The 22,509-nt window shown below is 44.4% G+C and overlaps 1 protein-coding gene across 1 annotated transcript; it reads left to right on the forward strand.

Annotated features, from left to right (window-relative positions):
- Window positions 1-2,068: 2,068 nt before the first annotated feature.
- LOC115111457 (olfactomedin-like protein 2A) lies at window positions 2,069-21,438 on the forward strand. The gene is made up of 8 exons (XM_029637509.1): window positions 2,069-2,409; window positions 12,805-13,068; window positions 13,825-13,932; window positions 14,374-14,550; window positions 14,692-14,947; window positions 17,342-17,662; window positions 17,917-18,102; window positions 19,675-21,438. The coding sequence occupies exons 1-8, from the start codon at window positions 2,341-2,343 to the stop codon at window positions 20,277-20,279; spliced, it is 1,986 nt and encodes a 661-aa protein (XP_029493369.1). The 5' UTR covers window positions 2,069-2,340; the 3' UTR covers window positions 20,280-21,438.
- The last annotated feature ends 1,071 nt before the right edge of the window (window positions 21,439-22,509 follow it).

Consider the following 22,509-nt stretch of genomic DNA (forward strand, 5'->3'; position numbering starts at 1 on the left):
GGCAATTGACAGCCCATGCACAAGGTGGGCTACTGTATTTCTTCACCTTATCAAACCCCACTTAGAATAAGTAAAATATTAAGTAGCCTATAAACAGCATTATTAACTATGTTACAATAATTGTATAACAATGTATCAAGAATGTAAGGAAATGGATATGCATGTTTGTGTTTTCCCAATGACTGTAAATGTTTTTTCTACATGAATAGATTCGCGTGCATAAAACCTGATACAAAAAAAGAATAAACTTCATCAAATGTAGCCTTTAGACTAGGAAGCCTATACTACTGTAGTCAAATGTAATGCTGATGTTTACAACCACGATCCATTCCCAATAGAATTGGAACAAGGATAGCACCGACGGCACGTACCGTTAACGGACTTCGTATCGTTTCTCTCTGGGTAATCGAACCCATTCGTCCTGTCCTCTATCTCCATCCTCCTTCATGAAAGCTGCATGCGCGCCGTTCTATCAGCCGGGCGCCTATTAGCAATATTTTCAATTCGATAATGCAATTAGCTGTCTTCGTTGTGTTGAGACGCTACTGTCTTCACTGGACAGACTGTAGCCCCAAGCCTGCTGGTGTCAGTAAGAATAATTGTTCTTCCACACCCCCATACCTACACAAATCATTTACCCTGAACATTAAGCAATGACGTACGCGCTGCAGTATGCATTCTGGGTTATGTAGTGTTTGGTCGTCGTGTTTGTAGTTGGTGGTCCTGCATCATTCCGCTGAGTTGGCAATGAGTAGGCAATACGATTTGTGCAGCAGAACATAATTCCGCTTCAGGTTTTGTGATGTGTTTATAAACATAGAGTAGGATGTAATAACACAGTATTGTTATTATTGTTGTACAAAGTTTAATTGGATAACGTAAAATGGTCTTCAAGGTTTATAACAAATAATGGCCAAATTAATCAAACAGTGATTGACCATTTTATTGACCAGGGTGATTCTGGGGGGAAAGTCTGCAAAATGTTGTTGTCACGTGTCTGTCACCATTGTGTTTCTGATATCCATTTAGATTCTTTGGCCAAAACTGACCTTTGTTGATTAAACTTCATAGTTTAAAGGGCAATTCCGACACTTTTCAACCTCATATTCCTTATCTTCAGCACCAAACCACTTTCTACACATGTGAAAACGACACATTTCTACTTTTTGTAGAAAACATATATAACATGAAAAAGTTATATCGATGACGTCATTAAAAGTTTAAAAACGGTGATTTACAAACACTAGGAGATTCGTGGTGATATGGGGAGCAAGGAAATACCCTCCCTCTGGCTAGAAACTCATTGCAGGTTTTGAAAATCACAAGTTTTCTTTATCTTTTTAACCACAGATCAAAGAAACGTGCTGTTTCCACATAGGCCCTGGCTTGTCGCTGGAGATAACGTGGAGGAGTTGCCCTTTAAATGGTTTGTGCCTTGTCGTCTAACTCTAATCCTAAAGCTACTAATGGAACCCCCCAAAAAACGTTTTCGGTTTTCTTTTGTGAACTCTCAGGCTTTTAGTATCCTTTCTACCCAAACCCGTGTGCTTTGATCATAGAGAGAAAAAAAATCGAACATTCGTCTGTAATGGGGGTTTGATTGAATTGAGCCCCCTGGTACAAGACGACCCCAAGGAACACTACTGTGACTGTAAACTTTACAAATAACCAGGAGATGGTGCTGCAACCCTTTGACATTCCACTGTACGTGTCCTATCTCCCCTGATCATGTCTTGTCGCGAGCAGGCCGAGCAGCAGTCTGACAACTCTGAACCTTGGGCACAGGCCTACATTTAATATGTGCCAATAAAATATCAAATGCTAAAATGGTATAGAATAAATGCAGCTTTTACGCGTAATTCATATCAACTGTGCGCCATGCGTAAATGATAATTGACAGATATGTCGCAATAAAGGTTTAAAAAGTGTTATTGAATATTAGAAAACTATTGAAACATGTCTCGCGTCTGAAATGACTCTAATGCTAAGATTATATTTATTATCCAATGTTAAAGTTGATGTCAAGTGTGTGTGTGTAAATTGCCCCTCCCATGTGTGGAGAAGAGAAGATGGGTGGATGATGTGTGGACTTTTACCGCTGATGCGCGGAGCCAAGGACTAGAGTGCAGACAGCGCCTGATCAACTTGTAAAACTGCTTCCTTCGCATATTACGGCAACAATTTACACGACGTGGGTCTATGACAATGGAGCCCTAATATCTCGTGCGAATGTCTTACCTCATGGATTGAATAATACAGTAACCGATATTCGTGTCATTCCGACAATAAAAGGTTGTTATTGGAGGGATCATTAATCTGTCACCAGACACCTGGGAGAAAATGTGGAGATTTACGTATTTATTAGCTTGCCTACTGGTGGTGTGTAAAGATGTCACTGCGCAGAGTAAGGTAAGTTATAGGCATGACTTAGTAATGGACTGATAACACCTGTTTGATGCTGCAATGGCAAAGGTAAGGAACTCCACCATGCGTTATGGAACTGAGATTCCTTGTGATAGAATCTGAATACAAATGTGTAAATCCTGTCCTACAGTTCTGCTACTGTAGGAGATATGGATTATTGCTGTTCAGATTATATCTGAAAGCCAATGATTTATGCATTCTTAAAAATAAAATAAACATATTACCCACTGAAAAATCAACATACATTATTTCCATTAAAGTATTGCACAATTTGCATAGTTCAATTCAAAATAGTTATTTCGTTCACGTGGGTGTGAAGGCCCAATGGTCTTGTAGCATGAGGTTGTTGAAAGGGAGGAGCAGTTTGCATGACGGAACAGTAGGCCTACACATCCATGTTATCCCAATAATCCATATGATTTCCAAATTAGAATGCCCATTCCCAATATCAACCATTGCTTCATATGGCCAGGTGTCCAGTCAGAGATCAATCATTTTGCCTCTTCATGGACACCAATGAGAAATGGCAGTCCTGACTCTCTCTCTCTACTTTCAATCTTGTGGGGACTGGGCATCATGCTTCAACACACCAGCCTTCTAATGTCATTCCGCACATTTGTTGCTATGATGAATAGATGTCATTAATGTAAAATTACACCAGCCAGCTTGGTTTATAAATCTAGGCTTTGAATCACCTTATTGCATGTCATCAAACTAAGTAACCATTACATTAGGTTTTCCCTGTGAGCCTTCATGTGTAGGGCCTGATGCCAGATTAAATGTAGGAAGAGATGGCAGTGGCACCCAGTCGGGTAACAGTAATATCTGCCCTGCCTTGTTTGAACAGCTGCTAGACTTCCATAACCCCTCTCATAGAACTGCAATGCTTTGAGGATAGTCTAATCCCTACTCCCCCATGGTTCTGTGTAGGTGACTACTTCCCCCTTGGTCTAGAAAACAACATGGGTACAAGACAAGAGGCACACAAGCCCATGAAGGCTGTCTAGCAGATTTTCTTCTACTTTGTGCGTGAGAGGAACAGTGTGTGTGGAACCGTTAGAACAATGAGCACAGGTGTCATGTGTTCACATCATGGTATTAGTTTTCTCTCAAGAACAGTGGAATGTAGTGTAAAATTGCATTAGCAGGACTCTAAAAATGATAATCCCTTATTATTACCCTGATCATCAAATTTATTGATGGTGACCTGGAGGAAAGCCCAGTAGGATCACAAACTTGTGATTGATTTTAATATGGTTCTCTCTGTTCTCTGTGAGACGTCTCATGTGCCTGTCTTGTGTGCAGCCTGGCTGCCCTCTTCCTCATTCCGTCTCATTGGACACATCCTGCCCAGCCTACAGTGTCATGGCCCACTGGTGGCACTGAGATGATTGCGAGACAAAGCCAGCTCAGAGGAGGACACAGAGGGTATGGTGCAATGGCATGGGAACAGGCGTGTGCACCTGCCCCTTGTTTTGGTTGTAAACAAGGCCAGGAATACTGTCGAGAGGTCAATGAGAGGGCGGAGAGAGAGAGACGGAGAGAGAGAGACGGAGAGAGATACATGTAGGGAGGAGACAGGACGCCCCCCTGTCACAGTAATGAACTAACAAGCCTCAGTGTGTCCCTGGGACTTAATGAATAAATGAGACTCAATGTGTTAGACGGTCTGTCTGAAGGTCTCAGGGGCCGTGGCCTCACTGCAGCTGGAAGAGGGCTTTGATTCTGAACAGCAGGAAATTAAGGAGACAGTGACACAGACCGTAACAGCAAACAAAAAGCAATTTTCCTTTTCCTCTGAGCGATGTTATGTAAGAGAAAACTAACACACATTTATAGCTGAAAGCTTAATTATTAGTTATATTTGTCTGAGCCCTTTATCTAAGGATGCTCCATATAGAAAATGGCTGCCAAAGGACCACATAGTCAAAGGGAAGTATGTTTCACCAATCCTCTACACTACTTGCCTTCCACCTGCTTTTCCAGTGTGCATTACTGTATGTCTCCTTGTGTCTGACTGCTATGATGTGAATCTGTGCCCAGTGAGGAGCCAGCAGGGTCTTGCTGTTAGTTCCACAACGGAGAGAGAGGATGTCTCTTTCAGCTGGCAATTTCTCCCAAGCAGCATCCATCACATCCAGGGTCCATCACTATGGTGGGAAAAAAACGTCCAAATTAATTAAGGGAAGGTTTGATGCAATTGTACAATCATGTGGAATATTAGACAATGATCTATGGTTTTTCCTAAAAGCAATAATTTCCATCTATATATCTATCCAGTAGGCAGTCATCTGTATACGTATCAAACACCTGGCTCCCAAAACAACAGCATCTGGGGAGGAAAGCAATGACAACCAGCTAATTCCATTCATGACTTTGGTTCCAGACTTGCCCTGATAATACAAAGATAACTGTTTCTCTCTTTCTCCTCTCATCTGGATCATTCAGTAGTAGCCACTGAAGATAACCAAAAGGTTCATGGTGTGCTTGGTCGTACACATAAACAGCTCTAGATGGAATGTGGATGTGTACCCCCAAAAAAAACAAGTGCTCAGTAAGCTTGTGTCCAGCTAATTAGCGTGCTAGTGCTAATGCCAGTTTCTGTTCAGGTTAGGGACAGCAATCTCATGGTTCATCTCCAGGCTGATGGCTTAAGTTTCCCCCTGTAGTCCAGGTTCAGATTTACAGTGGCACAGTAAGACTGTTTATCATAGTCACCACTAATTAGATTAGGAATCAGGTGGACTTTCTGGACAAGAATTTGGACTCCAGTTTGGTCTGTAATGTTTAGACTGGAGAACAAGGTGATAAGTCAAATCATTTAAAGGGACAGTTGAAGGGTCTTCATGGGTGAAAAATGATCTTAAAGTCAAGCTGAGTCAATATTCTACTAGCTGTTGTAAAGACCCTAATGGATGCATTAGGGTAATACAATTCCATCTTATTAGATGGTGATTTTGGGGTGAACTTCTTTTGAACCTTTTTCCTAACCTGAAATATCATCGCTTTGATTTAGTAAACAGAAAAACCCTATCCAGACATGTAAATACTGTGTGGAAGCATTTAGCTACACCCGCAATAACATCTGCTAAATATGTGCATGTGACCAATAACATTTGAGTTGACATGGATTGGATTCAGCTCTGTCACTCTAACAGTCCTACATCTACTAATGGAGGAGTTTTATCTATCAGTTTACCTCAGAAACAGCTTACTGAGTTGAGTCTTTGAGATGGACAACTGACCTGCATCAGCGTCTGTTCTTGATCTATTTACAGTCAGGTCCAGAATTATTGTCACCCTTGATAAATAAGAGCAAAATACAGTGTATAAATAATCATTTGAGATCATTTTTAAAAACTTGCTAAACAAAATCTCTAAATCTGAGCACTTGTATTAGTATAAAATAATATAATTTCCCCTTTTTTTGCAAACAATATAGCTCAGTATTTCTATTATTTATTTTCTACAGTCTTTTTTTCTCATCTTAATCAGGGGTGACAAACATTCTGGACCTGACTGTGTATTAATACAAGTTTGTGGAAAGTAGCCTACATAAATTATCTTGTGTGTTAAAGCTACAGAGCCCTTGTTAAGTCCACAAGCCATAGGCCTAGTAACAACATGCAGCTGGCCTGAACAATTAGACAAAATCTATGGTCTGAAACGGACATCCTTGTTTATACGGACCAAGGTTAGTGTTACAGTAACAGTGTCAAGGCCATCATAGAATAACATTGGTTTTCTGTGTTTAAAGATAAGACTAACAAGCTCCTGGAATGTGCTAGCCATTGTGTGTAATGAATCTTGTTTTTTAACAATTGTGGACACAATTGAGGTTTCACTTAGTCATTGTCACTGTAAGAGTGGCCGTAGCCTTTCGTGAGTTAGTGATCTAGTCATGTACTGTGGTCTATGGAATGTGTGTGAATGTGAAGCCATGCAGTTGGGTCCCTTCCCCCTATTGTACAGACAAGAGTTTGTCTTTGGGTCCTATTCTTTTGACCTGAAACTTGACCGCTCTCAGAGGTCAAAGGCTCCAAACTCAAAGCATGCGTTAAGCTTTTAGCAGTCTTAATGATGAATTATCTGAGGTCTGTTGTCTGCTTTCATGCTGGAAGTTCTCTTGGCATGGGATGCTAAATGAACAGAGCGAGGACAATAATGGTTCGCATAGACAATATAATTTAGCTTTCTTTATAATTAGGATAGTGGACGCCCATCTTGCTCCAGTCTGTGTGTACAGTTGACAGGGTTGAGAGGGAGGAGCCTATAAATGAATGGTGTGTTCTAACTCTTCCCTCTTAATCAATACACAAAATAACAAACACAGGTGCCTTGGAGGCAACCCAGTCAAGCTGGAAGAAATTTCACCAGGTTTGCCATAGTACTTAGTACTTGAAGCATCTTAAGCTCATGTTGCTAAGAAGCAGCCTGGGTTTGGCTCGCCTGCGTCTTGGGTGGAACAATAAGGTTCAGTGGGGCTGTGGGCACAACCCCTCCAAGGGAACTTGAATCTGCTAATCCACTCTGTTTTCATGTGGTTGTATCATTTGTCAACCCAACCCACTGCCTTTTTCACTTGACATGGATCAGGAATGGCCGTCCACTACGCACACAGGGGTCTTGCCCAATAATCAAAGACCCCTCTGAGTGTAAGTCTGCAGTAATGGAGGGTACTGCCCCCCAACCCACTCATGTCACTCAGGCTGCATTCCTCCACTAATGAGCCCACCCCTCCTCTCCCTACCCTCACCAGCCTGCAGGGTCTGGCCTCCATAAACATTCTCACTCTCAGAGAACCCTCAGTAACTGGACATGTACGCACTGTTACTTAGGGTTGATGCTCTAAGCTTGGGTTTAGGATGCTCTTTACTGACATAGACAAGCAGACTTGCTCTCCAGAGATATCTGCCCAGATCTACAGTTGACTTGCCCAGTGCAGGTTTGGTGTAGGAGGAATCAGACAATTCTCCCCTAAATACCTTGTTTGAGTGCACAGTTGAGACGTTTATCCTGTCTCGATACAACGTGGCAGAGTAAGGGCACAGACAGACAGAATATCTGTAATGCTGCATTCTTGTGCTGCTGTAAGTGGTACCACATGTGGGTCTGCCTGCCCCAGGGTTTATAGAGATTCATGTGGGTCTGCCTGCCCCAGGGTTTATAGAGATTCATGTGGGTCTGCCTGCCCAGGGTTTATAGAGATTCATGTGGGTTTGCCTGCCCAGGGTTTATAGAGATTCATGTGGGTCTGCCTGCCCCAGGGTTTATAGAAATTCATGTGGGTCAGCCTGCCCAGGGTTTATAGAGATGCATGTGGGTATGCCTGCCCAGGGTTTATAGAGATTCATGTGGGTCTGCCTGCCCCAGGGTTTATAGAAATTCATGTGGGTCAGCCTGCCGAGGGTTTATAGAGATGCATGTGGGTCTGCCTTCCCAGGGTTTATAGAGATGCATGTGGGTCTGCCTGCCCAGGGTTTATAGAGATTCATGTGGGTCTGCCTTCCCCAGGGTTTATAGAGATTCATGTGGGTCCGCCTGCCCCAGGGTTTATAGAGTTTCATGTGGGTCTGCCTTCCCAGGGTTTATAGAGATTCATGTGGGTCTGCCTGCCCCAGGGTTTATAGAGATTCATGTGGGTCAGCCTGCCGAGGGTTTATAAAGATTCATGTGGGTCTGCCTGCCCAGGGTTTATAGAGATTAATGTGGGTCTGCCTGCCCAGGGTTTATAGAGATGCGTGTGGGTCTGCCTGCCCAGGGTTTATAGAGTTTCATGTGGGTCCGCCTGCCCCAGGGTTTATAGAGATGCATGTGGGTCTGCCTGCCCCAGGGTTTATAGAGTTTCATGTGGGTCCGCCTGCCCCAGGGTTTATAAAGATGCATGTGGGTCTGTCTTCCCCAGGATTTATAGAGTTTCATGTGGGTCTGCCTGCCCCAGGGTTTATAGAGATTCATGTGGGTCCGCCTGCCCCAGGGTTTATAGAGTTTCATGTGGGTCTGCCTGCCCCAGGGTTTATAGAGATTCATGTGGGTCTGCCTGCCCCAGGGTTTATAGAGTTTCATGTGGGTCTGCCTTCCCAGGGTTTATAGAGATTCATGTGGGTCCGCCTGCCCCAGGGTTTATAGAGATTCATGTGGGTCCGCCTGCCCCAGGGTTTATAGAGTTTCATGTGGGTCTGCCTTCCCAGGGTTTATAGAGATTCATGTGGGTCTGCCTGCCCCAGGGTTTATAGAGATTCATGTGGGTCAGCCTGCCGAGGCTTTATAAAGATTCATGTGGGTCTGCCTGCCCAAGGTTTATAGAGATTCATGTGGGTCTGCCTGCCCAGGGTTTATAGAGATGCTTGTGGGTCTGCCTGCCCAGGGTTTATAGAGATGCGTGTGGGTCTGCCTGCCCAGGGTTTATAGAGATGCATGTGGGTCTGCCTGCCCAGGGGTTATAGAGATTCATGTGGGTCTGCCTGCCCCAGGGTTTATAGAGATGCATGTGGGTCTACCTGCCCAGGGTTTATAGAGATGCATGTGGGTCTGCCTGCCCAGGGTTTATAGAGATGCATGTGAGTCTGCCTGCCCAGGGTTTATAGAGATTCATGTGGGTCTGCCTTCCCCCGGGTTTATAGAGATTCATGTGGGTCTGCCTGCCCAGGGTTTATAGAGATTCATGTGGGTCTGCCTGCCCAGGGTTTATAGAGATTCATGTGGGTCTGCCTGCCCAGGGTTTATAGAGATTCATGTGGATCTGCCTGCCCAGGGTTTATAGAGATGCATGTGGGTCTGCCTGCCCAGGGTTTATAGAGATGCATGTGGGTCTGCCTGCCCAGGGTTTATAGAGATGCATGTGGGTCTGCCTGCCCAGGGTTTATAGAGATTCATGTGGGTCTGCCTGCCCAGTGTTTATAGAGATTCATGTGGGTCTGCCTTCCCCCGGGTTTATAGAGATGCATGTGGGTCTGCCTGCCCAGGGTTTATGGAGATTCATGTGGGTCTGCCTGCCCAGGGTTTATAGAGATTCATGTGGATCTGCCTGCCCAGGGTTTATAGAGATGCATGTGGGTCTGCCTGCCCAGGGTTTATAGAGATTCATGTGGGTCTGCCTGCCCAGTGTTTATAGAGATTCATGTGGGTCTGCCTTCCCCCGGGTTTATAGAGATTCATGTGGGTCTGCCTGCCCCAGGGTTTATAGAGATACATGTGGGTCTGCCTGCTCAGGGTTTATAGAGATTCATGTGGGTCTGCCTGCCCAGTGTTTATAGAGATTCATGTGGGTCTGCCTTCCCCAGGGTTTATAGAGATTCATGTGGGTCTGCCTGCCCCAGGGTTTATAGAGATTCATGTGGGTCTGCCTGCCCAGAGTTTATAGAGATTCATGTGGGTCTGCCTGCCCAGGGTTTATAGAGATGCATGTGGGTCTGCCTGCCCAGGGTTTATAGAGATGCATGTGAGTCTGCCTGCCCAGGGTTTATAGAGATTCATGTGGGTCTGCCTTCCCCCGGGTTTATAGAGATTCATGTGGGTCTGCCTGCCCAGGGTTTATAGAGATTCATGTGGGTCTGCCTGCCCAGGGTTTATAGAGATTCATGTGGGTCTGCCTGCCCAGGGTTTATAGAGATTCATGTGGATCTGCCTGCCCAGGGTTTATAGAGATGCATGTGGGTCTGCCTGCCCAGGGTTTATAGAGATGCATGTGGGTCTGCCTGCCCAGGGTTTATAGAGATGCATGTGGGTCTGCCTGCCCAGGGTTTATAGAGATTCATGTGGGTCTGCCTGCCCAGTGTTTATAGAGATTCATGTGGGTCTGCCTTCCCCCGGGTTTATAGAGATGCATGTGGGTCTGCCTGCCCAGGGTTTATGGAGATTCATGTGGGTCTGCCTGCCCAGGGTTTATAGAGATTCATGTGGATCTGCCTGCCCAGGGTTTATAGAGATGCATGTGGGTCTGCCTGCCCAGGGTTTATAGAGATTCATGTGGGTCTGCCTGCCCAGTGTTTATAGAGATTCATGTGGGTCTGCCTTCCCCCGGGTTTATAGAGATTCATGTGGGTCTGCCTGCCCCAGGGTTTATAGAGATACATGTGGGTCTGCCTGCTCAGGGTTTATAGAGATTCATGTGGGTCTGCCTGCCCAGTGTTTATAGAGATTCATGTGGGTCTGCCTTCCCCAGGGTTTATAGAGATTCATGTGGGTCTGCCTGCCCCAGGGTTTATAGAGATTCATGTGGGTCTGCCTGCCCAGAGTTTATAGAGATTCATGTGGGTCTGCCTGCCCAGGGTTTATAGAGATGCATGTGGGTCTGCCTGCCCAGGGTTTATAGAGATTCATGTGGGTCAACCTGCCCAGGGTTTATAGAGATTCATGTGGGTCTGCCTGCCCAGTGTTTATAGAGATTCATGTGGGTCTGCCTTCCCCCGGGTTTATAGAGATTCATGTGGGTCTGCCTGCCCCCGGGTTTATAGAGATTCATGTGGGTCTGCCTGCCCCCGGGTTTATAGAGATTCATGTGGGTCTGCCTGCCCCCGGGTTTATAGAGATTCATGTGGGTCTGCCTGCCCCCGGGTTTATAGAGATTCATGTGGGTCTGCCTTCCCCCGGGTTTATAGAGATTCATGTGGGTCTGCCTGCCCCCGGGTTTATAGAGATTCATGTGGGTCTGCCTTCCCCCGGGTTTATAGAGATTCATGTGGGTCTGACTGCCCAGTATTTATAGAGATTCATGTGGGTCTGCCTTCCCCCGGGTTTATAGAGATTCTTGTGGGTCTGCCTGCCCCCGGGTTTATAGAGATTCATGTGGGTCTGCCTGCCCAGGGTTTATAGAGATTCATGTGGGTCTGCCTTTCCCCGGGTTTATAGAGATTCATGTGGATCTGCCTGCCCCCGGGTTTATAGAGATTCATGTGGTTCTGCCTTCCCCCGGGTTTATAGAGATTCATGTGGGTCTGCCTTTCCCCGGGTTTATAGAGATTCATGTGGGTCTGCCTGCCCCTGGGTGTATAGAGATTCATGTGGGTCTGCCTGCCCCCGGGTTTATAGAGATTCATGTGGTTCTGCCTGCCCCTGGGTTTATAGAGATTCATGTGGGTCTGCCTGCCCCAGGGTTTATAGAGATTCATGTGGGTCTGCCTGCCCCCGGGTTTATAGAGATTCATGTGGGTCTGCCTGCCCCCGGGTTTATAGAGATTCATGTGGGTCTGCCTGCCCCAGGGTTTATAGAGATTCGTGTGGGTCTGCCTGCCCCCGGGTTTATAGAGATTCATGTGGGTCTGCCTGCCCCAGGGTTTATAGAGATTCCAAAATCTCATTGGAGGAAGATGACAGGTTAAGCCCCCTGGAAAGAGGGTGTGAGAGGGAGCTGGGCCCCAGAAGGTGCTGGAAGATGAGCTTAGCATCAATACAGTGCAGCAACCCCCTGGCCTCTACATGGGGAGATGACCAGAGAGAGCACTGCCAGTCACAGACACTGGCAGAGAGACAGACAGAGAGAAAGACACTTGAGAACTACTGTGACATCTTAAGTTCTCTGTGAAATGAAGGTTTTGCACGTCATCGACCTGTCAACAACAAACAAACGTTAAATCAGATTTGCAATAAATGTTATGGTATAGAAATGTCAAATTTATGACTGAGCCTAAATATGAAACCCATAAACACTTCACTTTGATGACTGTCTATAATAAAATATGTATTGTTTATTCAATGTTTGTTTTTTGTTATTTATCTGGAGTGATTCTGAGGATGATGTCAGTAGCATGAGCTTGCACATGGTCGGCCAGAGTTCTCTCATTTTACACCATGTGTGGGGAGTGCTAGCGTTCCGACACAGCTGGGGATAAGAGTTGATATTAATGTCATTGCGTTAGTCTCAATGGCTTTCATGTGCTTCATGACGGCTAGTGTTCAAAGAAGAGGAAGCATATGGTTAATGTCCCAAGATCACTTTCATTCCCATGCTTTTGTTTCCCTCCTAAGAAAATGTATGTTTTATTCATAGAATGTCCACCTGGGAGGGAGTCATTCAGAACATTGGAACAGCTCTCCATAGACTGCTGTGAGAAGAAAACCCAAGCTCAGCGTATATTTTAATGAATCATAATGTTCACGGGGTGAATTGATATAAAGTTCAACCCTGACCATTGATCACTATGAGTTGCTTTCTCAGAATGTCTGTCAGGATTTGTGACAACTGATCAGGCTCCAGACTCGCCGTTTTACATTCAACCCCACGCTGTGACATCATCCCAGGCTGTGATTGACTCCTGTCGCTGAGGGACAGGAACCATGTCCAGCTCATTACACGTCAAGAATGCTTTTTTTCAATCAGTGCTATACAATATTTCAAATCAGTCCATTTCATCCACTCTCTTCAACTATGTCTCCTGTCAGATCTTCGGGGAGACGGAGCCGGTGCGGATGACGTCCGAGGGCTCAGACTGTCGCTGTAAGTGCATCATGAGGCCACTGAGCAAGGATGCATGCCAGCGTCTGCGGAGTGGCAGCGTGCGCGTGGAGGACTTTTACACGGTGGAGACCGTCAGCTCTGGATCGGACTGCAAGTGTTCCTGCACAGCCCCCCCCTCCTCCCTCAACCCCTGTGAGAACGAGTGGAAGATGGAGAAGCTGAAGAAACAGGCCCCTGAACTGCTCAAGGTGTGTTCCAGCAGTAACAGACCCAACTTAGTGGTAAAATAACATTAGAACTGTAAATGTTGGTAGTAAAATCACTTAATTGACTATGTAAAGACCGTGACAGAGACCCTGATTGCATGTGTGTGGTTTGGTCCTGAAGATATACTGTACATGACCATGGGAGAAGCAGAAATAGGATATCCTTATAATTGTTCAAATTAAAGCTTTAAAGTATCGCAGGTTGTTGCGCAGACAGGTTTCCATGAGCTCACTGGGTTCTCTATCTGTCGATAACATCTCAGCACCTCTCAGGATGTACGTATCTGAAGCACACATACATTTTTCACTGGGAGTGAGAGGAGAGGAGATGAGGCATGCTATGCGCCACATGAAGGGAAGAACCAGAACCAGATGTGTGATCTGACTGGGTTTAGACATAGCCATGTCTTATAAGGAATACATTGAATTGCATTACAAAGGAAAGGCTCAAAATAACTTTTGGGGAGGGCTTTTAATGCAATATGAAAGCCAAATTGCTGAAACAGTGGATTTGTTGTTGGCAGGTGTCTGATTCAGGACTGAGAGATGAGGGTAGTATAAAGCAGCACCCATTGTTAAGTCAATACTTTTAAATGAAAATAGGCGTGGGTGTTTTTAGGTGTTATTGAATCCACATACTCAATTAAATGTGAAATGTAAAACCTGTCAACATATTTTCCCGCTTCTTTATTATGTTTGGTGCTAATACTCTCCTCTGTGCTGTGTGTGGGTGTACAGCTGCATTCCATGGTGGACCTACTGGAGGGGACGCTGTTCAGTCTGGACCTCATGAAGGTTCACTCCTACATCAACAAGGTGGTCTCCCAGATGAACACACTAGAGGAGGTAAGCCCCAAAAAAACAACGTCCTCATAGAGTACAACAAGTAGAACAATAACAAAAAAACAAAAACCAGGGAATACTAGGTTTGCGTGCCTTCCTATATACTGTATGTGAATGTATTTGGGTTCTTGACGTTCTAGCTGTATATGGTCCTTATGCAGACAGAGAGCTGATGAAATGGTTTGTGATTAGATACCAGTAATTCCCCCCCTATACGGCATGGTTACAGTATCCACAGAGATTTCTTTAACCCCCACAGCTATTCACTAGTCAAACAGGAGAAGATGAACTAGAGGGCGGAGAGAGAGATTTGTGTGACTGGTTCTCCCAGGTTTTGTGTTTGTAATGTTTTTACAAAAGGGGTCTGTTTTCGTTAACAAAGTTATTTGCATTTGGTTGGTACAATGGACTGGCCCGATTCTTAGAACACGTCTGTTTCCACAGACAATCAAGACCAACCTGACTCGGGACAATGAGTTTGTAAGGGACAGCATGATCACACTGACTAACCAGTTTAAGAGGTATGAGAACTACTCCAACATCATGATGAGCATCAAGAAGCAGATCTCCAGTCTGGGCCTGCAGCTACTGCAGAAAGACCAAACAGAGACCAAAGCTCAGGTAAGTGTGTCTCTCAAACACACACACACCCACCACACAAAAGCTTGCTCACAAATTACACATCAAACACACAAATCAATGTTCACATGCCCGCTGACACACCATAAATGACAGGCTTGAATTGAATGTCAATGTTTACAGAACACCAATGATGAGAAAACCAAGGACACCGTAAAAAACCCTAACAAAAAGCCCCCTTCATCCAAGCCCCCTCCCAAGCCGCCCAAGGAAAAGGTCGTAAAACCTAAGAAAGAGAGCACCAAGCCTGGGAAACCTGTCAAGCCTGACCCCACAGCCAAGGCCAAGGTGGCAGGGCACCAGCCGGGGGTAGTGAGAAGCATCACCTACTACAAAGCAGCCAAGGTGGATGGGGACGAGCACGGCACAGGTGGTAAAGGTGTGAGAACAAGGGCCGATACAAGATGGTGCCGATAGACATGGTCTCCCTGTTCATTGCTCCTAAGAAACTTTGCACAAGCATTTCCCTACACCCACAATAACATCTGCTAAATATGTGTATGCGACCAATACAATATGATTTGGATTTGATAAAGGGGGAGAGTTGGACCACTCTCTCTCCCAGCCCAGTATTTTTTTTTTTTTTATTTTTATTTCACCTTTATTTAACCAGGTAGGCTAGTTGAGAACAAGTTCTCATTTGCAACTGCGACCTGGCCAAGATAAAGCATAGCAGTGTGAACAGACAACACAGAGTTACACATGGAATAAACAATTAACAAGTCAATAACACAGTAGAAAAAAAAATGGGCAGTCTATATACAATGTGTGCAAAAGGCATGAGGAGGTAGGCAAATAATACAATTTTGCAGATTAACACTGGGGTGATAAATGATCAGATGGTCATGTACAGGTAGAGATATTGGTGTGCAAAAGAGCAGAAAAGTAAATAAATAAATAAAAAAAACAGTATAAAAACAGTATGGGAATGAGGTAGGTGAAAATGGGTGGGCTATTTACCAATAGACTATGTACAGCTGCAGCGATCGGTTAGCTGCTCGGATAGCTGATGTTTCTTGAGCATGTGTATGGAGCCCACTAACCCCTAAAGTCAACATTGGGCTGTGACTTCAGCTGAGTTAGCAGCACTCAGCCAGCCTGTATGAGATCATCTATGTGCTGTTCTAATGTTCTCAGACCTTATTGTGATTGTTCTAAACAAAACCAATTCAAATAACTAAATTGTACTCTTGGATCTACATTACATTATGCTGGATCAGCATTTCAGATTCCCAACCGAAATGGATGCTGTACGTCTCCATCACATATTTTATTTTTTTGTATAGAGCAAGCCCTAAAAGTTTGTGTAGAGCAAGCCCTTCAAGTTTGTGTAGAGCAAGCCCTTCAAGTTTGTGTAGAGCAAGCCCTAAAAGTCTGTGTAGAGCAAGCCCTTCAAGTTTGTGTAGAGCAAGCCCTTCAAGTTTGTGTAGAGCAAGCCCTTCAAGTTTGTGTAGAGCAAGCCCTTCAAATTTGAATTAAATATGTTGTTCTTACACACGTGTGATAAAGGAGTGTAAATCTTAGTACTACTCTTGGCATCTTGGAAACAGTAAAACAGTGAATCCTTCACCGTAGATCACCAGATCCACAGTACAAGATTTATCCTGCTGTTATTTCCAACCAAGCAGGGCTTGGGCCATCAGAGGATCGAATTGCATGCGTGCATTCAGCGAGCATTAAATAATACATAGAGCTAATGGAATGTCGTTTCAATGGAACATAGCCACATCCACTACACGCCTCAGCTTCACTCCTCATACACAATGTGTTGTGGGCCCTCATCACTGTGCCGATGAAAGCTGACAAAACATTTCCTGACTCCTCACAATCCTTATTGAATAGATACTGTAGGTATGCTAGGTTTGCTCAGGGCGCAAATGCACATATGTTGTCAGGTCATGTGTTCTGCTATGCCAAGCTGTTTAGCCATACTTTGGTTAGTGCAGCCACCCTTGTCAACCCAGTGAATTGATTCAGCTTAATTTCCATAATCTCTCACAAAGAGTAGTTTGCCTTTATTCAAAGGTGAATGTTAACCAGAAGTCTTGCATCTATTAGATAAAGGACAATGTGGCTTTTGAAGTATCAAGCAACACTGTTTCTCTTTCAGAACATACTTTAGAGACCTACAGCACATTCTCCTATCTATGCTGACTCCTAAGCTGTCCCTGACTCCCTATCTTGTTAGGCCTTCAGTAGATACATGTGGTCAAGTAGTGTGCACGGCTAGCACCCTGAGGTTCAGAGTGCGCGTGTGGTGCAGATGTGCTGCTTATGTAGCAGGCAGAGACGTTTTATCTCACGCATCTGTCTGGCAGCTAAGGAAGTGAGAGTATGAGTAAAAGAGGGGATCAGCCTCAGGCTGGCCCAGTCCTCCTGACACTGTCCTCTGTTCTGCTATTCTCTCTCCATGGCCAGGGATAAGAAAATGCCATGTGAGGGCTGTGGAATTCTGAATCCAAACAGAGAGGCAGAGACAGTGGGACAGACTTGGTTACAGAGGAGGGGACAGAGACAGCGAGAGGAAGCTGGCATAGTCTGTGTGCTATATAACTAATGCATTCCCCTTTGACGTGGCCCCTGGAAATCTGTGGTACTGTACAGTGTCTGTCTCTCTGACAGAGGTCTCAAAAGAAGCCCATACAGGGCCTTTTTGATTAATTAAGCCAACTAATTCTAATGAAAACTAGTGAAGACAAGGATCCTCCAGACTTTGAATTTGAGTCTAACTAAATCCCATGGCCTACTTTCCAATACTTGTCTTTATCCTCAGACAACGCTGCCAAGACTCACACCGTCCACCACGTCAAAGAGACACACTCTGAGGACAGAGGTGCTGAAATTGTCCTGGAAACCATTGAGGGAACCACAGCTAAGCCAACAACTACCAAAGAAACTGCAACCACTACCACAACCACCACCACTACCACGAGCACGACAACAACGGCAGCAACAACAGCCAGTACTACAATGCCATCCACTACCACCACCACCATTGTAGCAAGAGTTGAAAGGCTAGACAGACCAGCCCCCACCATCATGCTGTTCCTAGACAACTCTGACAACAACAGCCGGCCAATCCTACACAGAGCAGGTAGCCTGACCTACACAATTACCTAGTGTAGTGTACATTATACTACACCACATAACAACTAAGTGTGCTCATTGACAGCAATAGAGACAGTCAGTGCTATGACTCTGTCCAATTCAGTAACGGATAAACATGTAATGTTTAGCTGCCAGAATGTGTGTAACTGTGAAATTGAATGATTGAAAACTCATGCAGGCCATTCTTTATCCAGTTTTCTGGTAGCTTCTGTGTTGACTGTATTGTACTGTACTTGGCAGGTAAAATCCTGGACTGTGAGGGGACTCTGGCCTCTATTGAGCTCCCAGAGAAGCAGCACAGCTATGGGCGGAACGAAGGAGCCTGGATGAAGGATCCCCTGGCCAAGGACTCAAAGATCTACGTCACCAACTATTACTACGGCAACAACCTGGTGGAGTTCCGAAACCTGGACAACTTCAAACAAGGTGGGCATTGCATAGAAATTGAATACTGTTGTATCATTATAATTGTTCAATATTTTCTATTCTTTTCAATTTCTATGGAGCATGGGGTTTCAACTGTACATCTATGGAATGAGATCAGTGTAACAGTATTATAGTCTCTAATGATCTGTAGTGACCCATGAAATGTAGTGAGTAGAAAGTGACCCATGAAATGCAGTGAGTAGAAAGTGACCCATGAAATGCAGTGAGTAGAAAGTGACCCATGAAATGTAGTGAATAGAAAGTGACCCATGAAATGCAGTGAGTAGAAAGTGACCCATGAAATGTAGTTAGTAGAAAGTGACCCATGAAATGTAGTGAATAAAAAGTGACCCATGAAATGCAGTGAGTAGAAAGTGACCCATGAAATGTAGTGAGTAGAAAGTGACCCATGAAATGCAGTGAGTAGAAAGTGACCCATGAAATGTAGTTAGTAGAAAGTGACCCATGAAATGTAGTTCTTTAGAAAGTGACCCATGAAATGTAGTGAGTAGAAAGTGACCCATGAAATGCAGTGAGTAGAAAGTGACCCATGAAATGTAGTGAATAGAAAGTGACCCATGAAATGCAGTGAGTAGAAAGTGACCAAATGCAGTGAGTAGAAAGTGACCCATGAAATGTAGTGATAGAAAGTCACCCATGAAATGCAGTGAGTAGAAAGTGACCCATGAAATGTAGTTAGTAGAAAGTGACCCATGAAATGCAGTGAGTAGAAAGTGAGCCATGAAATGCAGTGAGTAGAAAGTGACCCATGAAATGCAGTGAGTAGAAAGTGACCCATGAAATGCAGTGAGTATACACTACAGTAGCTTGAGACTCAAACATGCAGGTTTAGTTGTAACACTGTTCATTTCATTTCACACACAAAGTCCCCCCCCCTCCCCCCTCCTTCTTGCACTAGTACTTGGCGAGAGAAATAGGATTACTCCTCTTAACTGACTGGGTAAAATGATCTATCCCACTGGACTAGCCTGGTTGATTTAGAGGTGTTTGGACAGAAGCTTTTTTTAACTCACATCTTACAAAGCGTGAAGAGATTTTGCTCTGGTATCCAGTAGGGTGGTGAGTTCACAGCAGTGTGCGGATGACTAGGTATCTCTGTGAGTGGCTGTGATCCCTGCCTAGGCTGACATGTGCCTCCCCTTTGAACTGGCCAGAGCTGAGAGGGATTACAGAGGCATGGGCTGGGGCGGGGGTGGTTCTGCGCTAACGGGTTGTTTTTGTCCTTCACTGCAGCTTCATTCATTATCTAAATCACACTTCCTGAGGTGGAACTGTTAGAGAGCGATGTGACCAGATATGATCATGACACTAATAACAGGACATCTGTGTGGACAGTGGGAGTGGGACAGTCAAACAGAAGCTAACCAGTCTCTCATGTGAAACCATTATATATACGTTTATGGTATAACTATTAAACACCTCAGTGGCACCCACAATGACTTGACTGTACATGTGTATATATAAGATGGCATGATGTTAGCATACTGTATGGGGGGTAACATGATATGCAATTAGTTTCTCAGTAAACATCCCTGTATATGGTCCTGTTAGGTCGCTGGAGCAACCTCTTCAAACTGCCTTACAACTGGATCGGCACGGGCCACGTGGTGTACAACGGAGCCTTCTACTACAACCGAGCTTTCACCAAGAACATCATCAAGTACGACCTGAGGATGCGCTACGTGGCCGCCTGGACCCTCCTGCATGATGTGGTTTATGAGGACACTACCCCCTGGAAGTGGAGAGGTCACTCGGACATTGACTTTGCCGTGGACGAGAGTGGGCTGTGGGTGATCTACCCTTCTGTGGACTATGACTACTCCCAGCAGGAGGTGATTGTCATCAGTAAGCTGGACCCTGGGGATCTGTCCATGAAGAAGGAGACCACCTGGAGGACGGGCCTGAAGAGGAACTCCTATGGGAACTGCTTCATCATCTGTGGGGTGCTGTACACTGTGGACGTCTATAACCAGAAGGAAGGGGAGGTGAACTATGCCTACGACACCCACACCAACTCAGAGGCTATCCCTCGCCTGCCCTTCACCAACGAGTACGCCTACACTACCCAGATAGACTACAACCCCAAGGAGAAGGTCCTGTATGCCTGGGACAATGGACACCAACTCACATATAACATACACTTTGTTGACCAATGAGCACAGGCGTTTTATGCTCTGGTAAAGTATCATCAGCACCATGACAGGATCGCCATCCCCCATAGAGATAAGAGAGATGGTCAGTAATGGACAGTCCAGCAGAACCCATATTGGATTCAGCAGCCAACATTCGTCTTTCAATGCATGCTAACCAAGACACTTGACAGCATACCATGCGTCCCATACACAACAATGCTCCTCGTCAATGTGGACACTGTGTTGGTATGTTATTGGAAATCACAAACTGCTCATTTATTCCTCCCATTTGATTTTTATGGCCCATCAAGCTCCATCCTACCACCTAGCCACTTTGATCATCTGTCATTGTCATTTCAGGCCTATTGATGCTTTTGTTTTTTAACATGTATACATGATGTTGGGCACTGTAGTGTTAACTGTTGAACTTGTTTATTTTAGTGAGGATGAGGGATACTTTGAAAATGTATGAGCTGACAAACACAATATACATGAGTTTCTAAATGTAAGATTTTGTATTCGCTTGTAATTGACCAGAAATGTATGCTTTATATTTACATTGTTGTTGCTTTACATACATTTTGTGTAAAGTAATATGTTCATTTTTGTTTTAATGAAGAGATACAATTGTTGCTGCTTGTAACATTTACACGTTCACGACATGTTCTAATAATTTTGGCCTATTTATAAACCACTACCCTTTAGGAAATGAACTGTCATGGAGGTCAATTGTGTAAATGCATACAGATGTACAGTATTGTCTTAAAGGAAATATAATCCATGAACCTCTATGACAGTTTCAGCTTCACTGTAAGTCAGAAATGATTAGACCTGTATGTAGTGCATGTACTGCCGTTATGAAGACCACTAATTCAAGTAAAGCTTTGCCTAAATATCTTTTGAGCATTTTATTATCATATTTGTCCTATTTTGGGGGGGGAGAACAAAACAACACTTTAATTGCATACTTATTCTGAATCTATTTTGAAAGTGTTGTTAGTAAGTGTACACAGAAATGTGCACGGCTAATTACAGCACTGCAATGTATTAATTTGTAATGTTGTGGTGTTTGATACACAATTTCTGACAAAGGATTTTAAGTGGAAATATTATACCACACACACAACCCGTTGTGCTTGTCTCTGTGCTATGGATTAAATAAACAATTCCAGTTTTAAATATCTGTTGTGAGAAGTCCAAATCCATGTGCACAGTTCCAGTGGAAGCCATGGGGAGCAGGACTTCCATGCCCAGTGTTATGTGTTGACAGGATGCAGAATGACTCAATGATTCCTCTTGAGTTTTTTGTGTGTGCTTAACTCTCTCCGTGACTTGTGTTTTGTTCCAGTACAAAGGTCACTCCGCACTGCTTGATTGGGAGTGCACTAAAGGTCATGTTACCATGTCCTGAGGTCATGGTAACAAGGGCAGGGCAGGATGAATGGCTGGCTCGGGATGTGAAACTGTTTAGCTCTAAGCTCCAAGCCAGGCAATGCTGGAGGGAGGAGTGGAAATGTAGCATAAGATTCATGTATATTGGGTGTGGTCCTCTCATGTGGTCCTCATTTGGGAACACAACCACCACACCCTCAACAAAGCTTTTTTAAGTACAGCTTTGCACACGTTGGAGTTTTCATCATCTAATACAGCCAATACTTCCATTGCATGCACAAATGTGAGTGTAATGAATGCTGTTTTATGTTTTTGTTATTGTCTGATTGCCAATGAACTCCACCAGTACAGTGAGATGCTAACATGTTGCTGTCATACAACATGGGACAATGATGGCCACCAGGGCCAGCTCTATCCTTTTATGGGGCCCAACCTCAAGGCAAAATATTTTAGTGGCCCCTTTCTTGACTGTGGAGAAAATGTATTTTGTTTTAAATTTCATTCACTCGGACCCACATTTTGCCATGGGCCCCAGTGCAGTCAAATGCATAATGTTTCTGTGTTATATATATTTCCACACTACGAGGTTGAAATAATACTTGAAATTGTGAACATGATGAAATTGCCTTTTTAGTGTTAGAGCTGTTTGCAAAGTGTCACGTTCTGACCTTTATTTCCTTTGTTTTGTCGTTATTTAGTATGGTCAGGGCGTGAGTTGGGGTGGGCAGTCTATGTTTGTTTTTCTATGATTTGGGGATTTCTATGTTTCGGCCTAGTATGGTTCTCAATCAGAGGCAGGTGTCATTAGTTGCCTCTGATTGAGAATCATACTTAGGTAGCCTGGGTTTCACTGTTTGATTGT

This window comes from Oncorhynchus nerka, linkage group LG27, assembly GCF_034236695.1.
Source record: "Oncorhynchus nerka isolate Pitt River linkage group LG27, Oner_Uvic_2.0, whole genome shotgun sequence".
Classification (NCBI taxonomy): Eukaryota; Metazoa; Chordata; class Actinopteri; order Salmoniformes; family Salmonidae; genus Oncorhynchus; species Oncorhynchus nerka.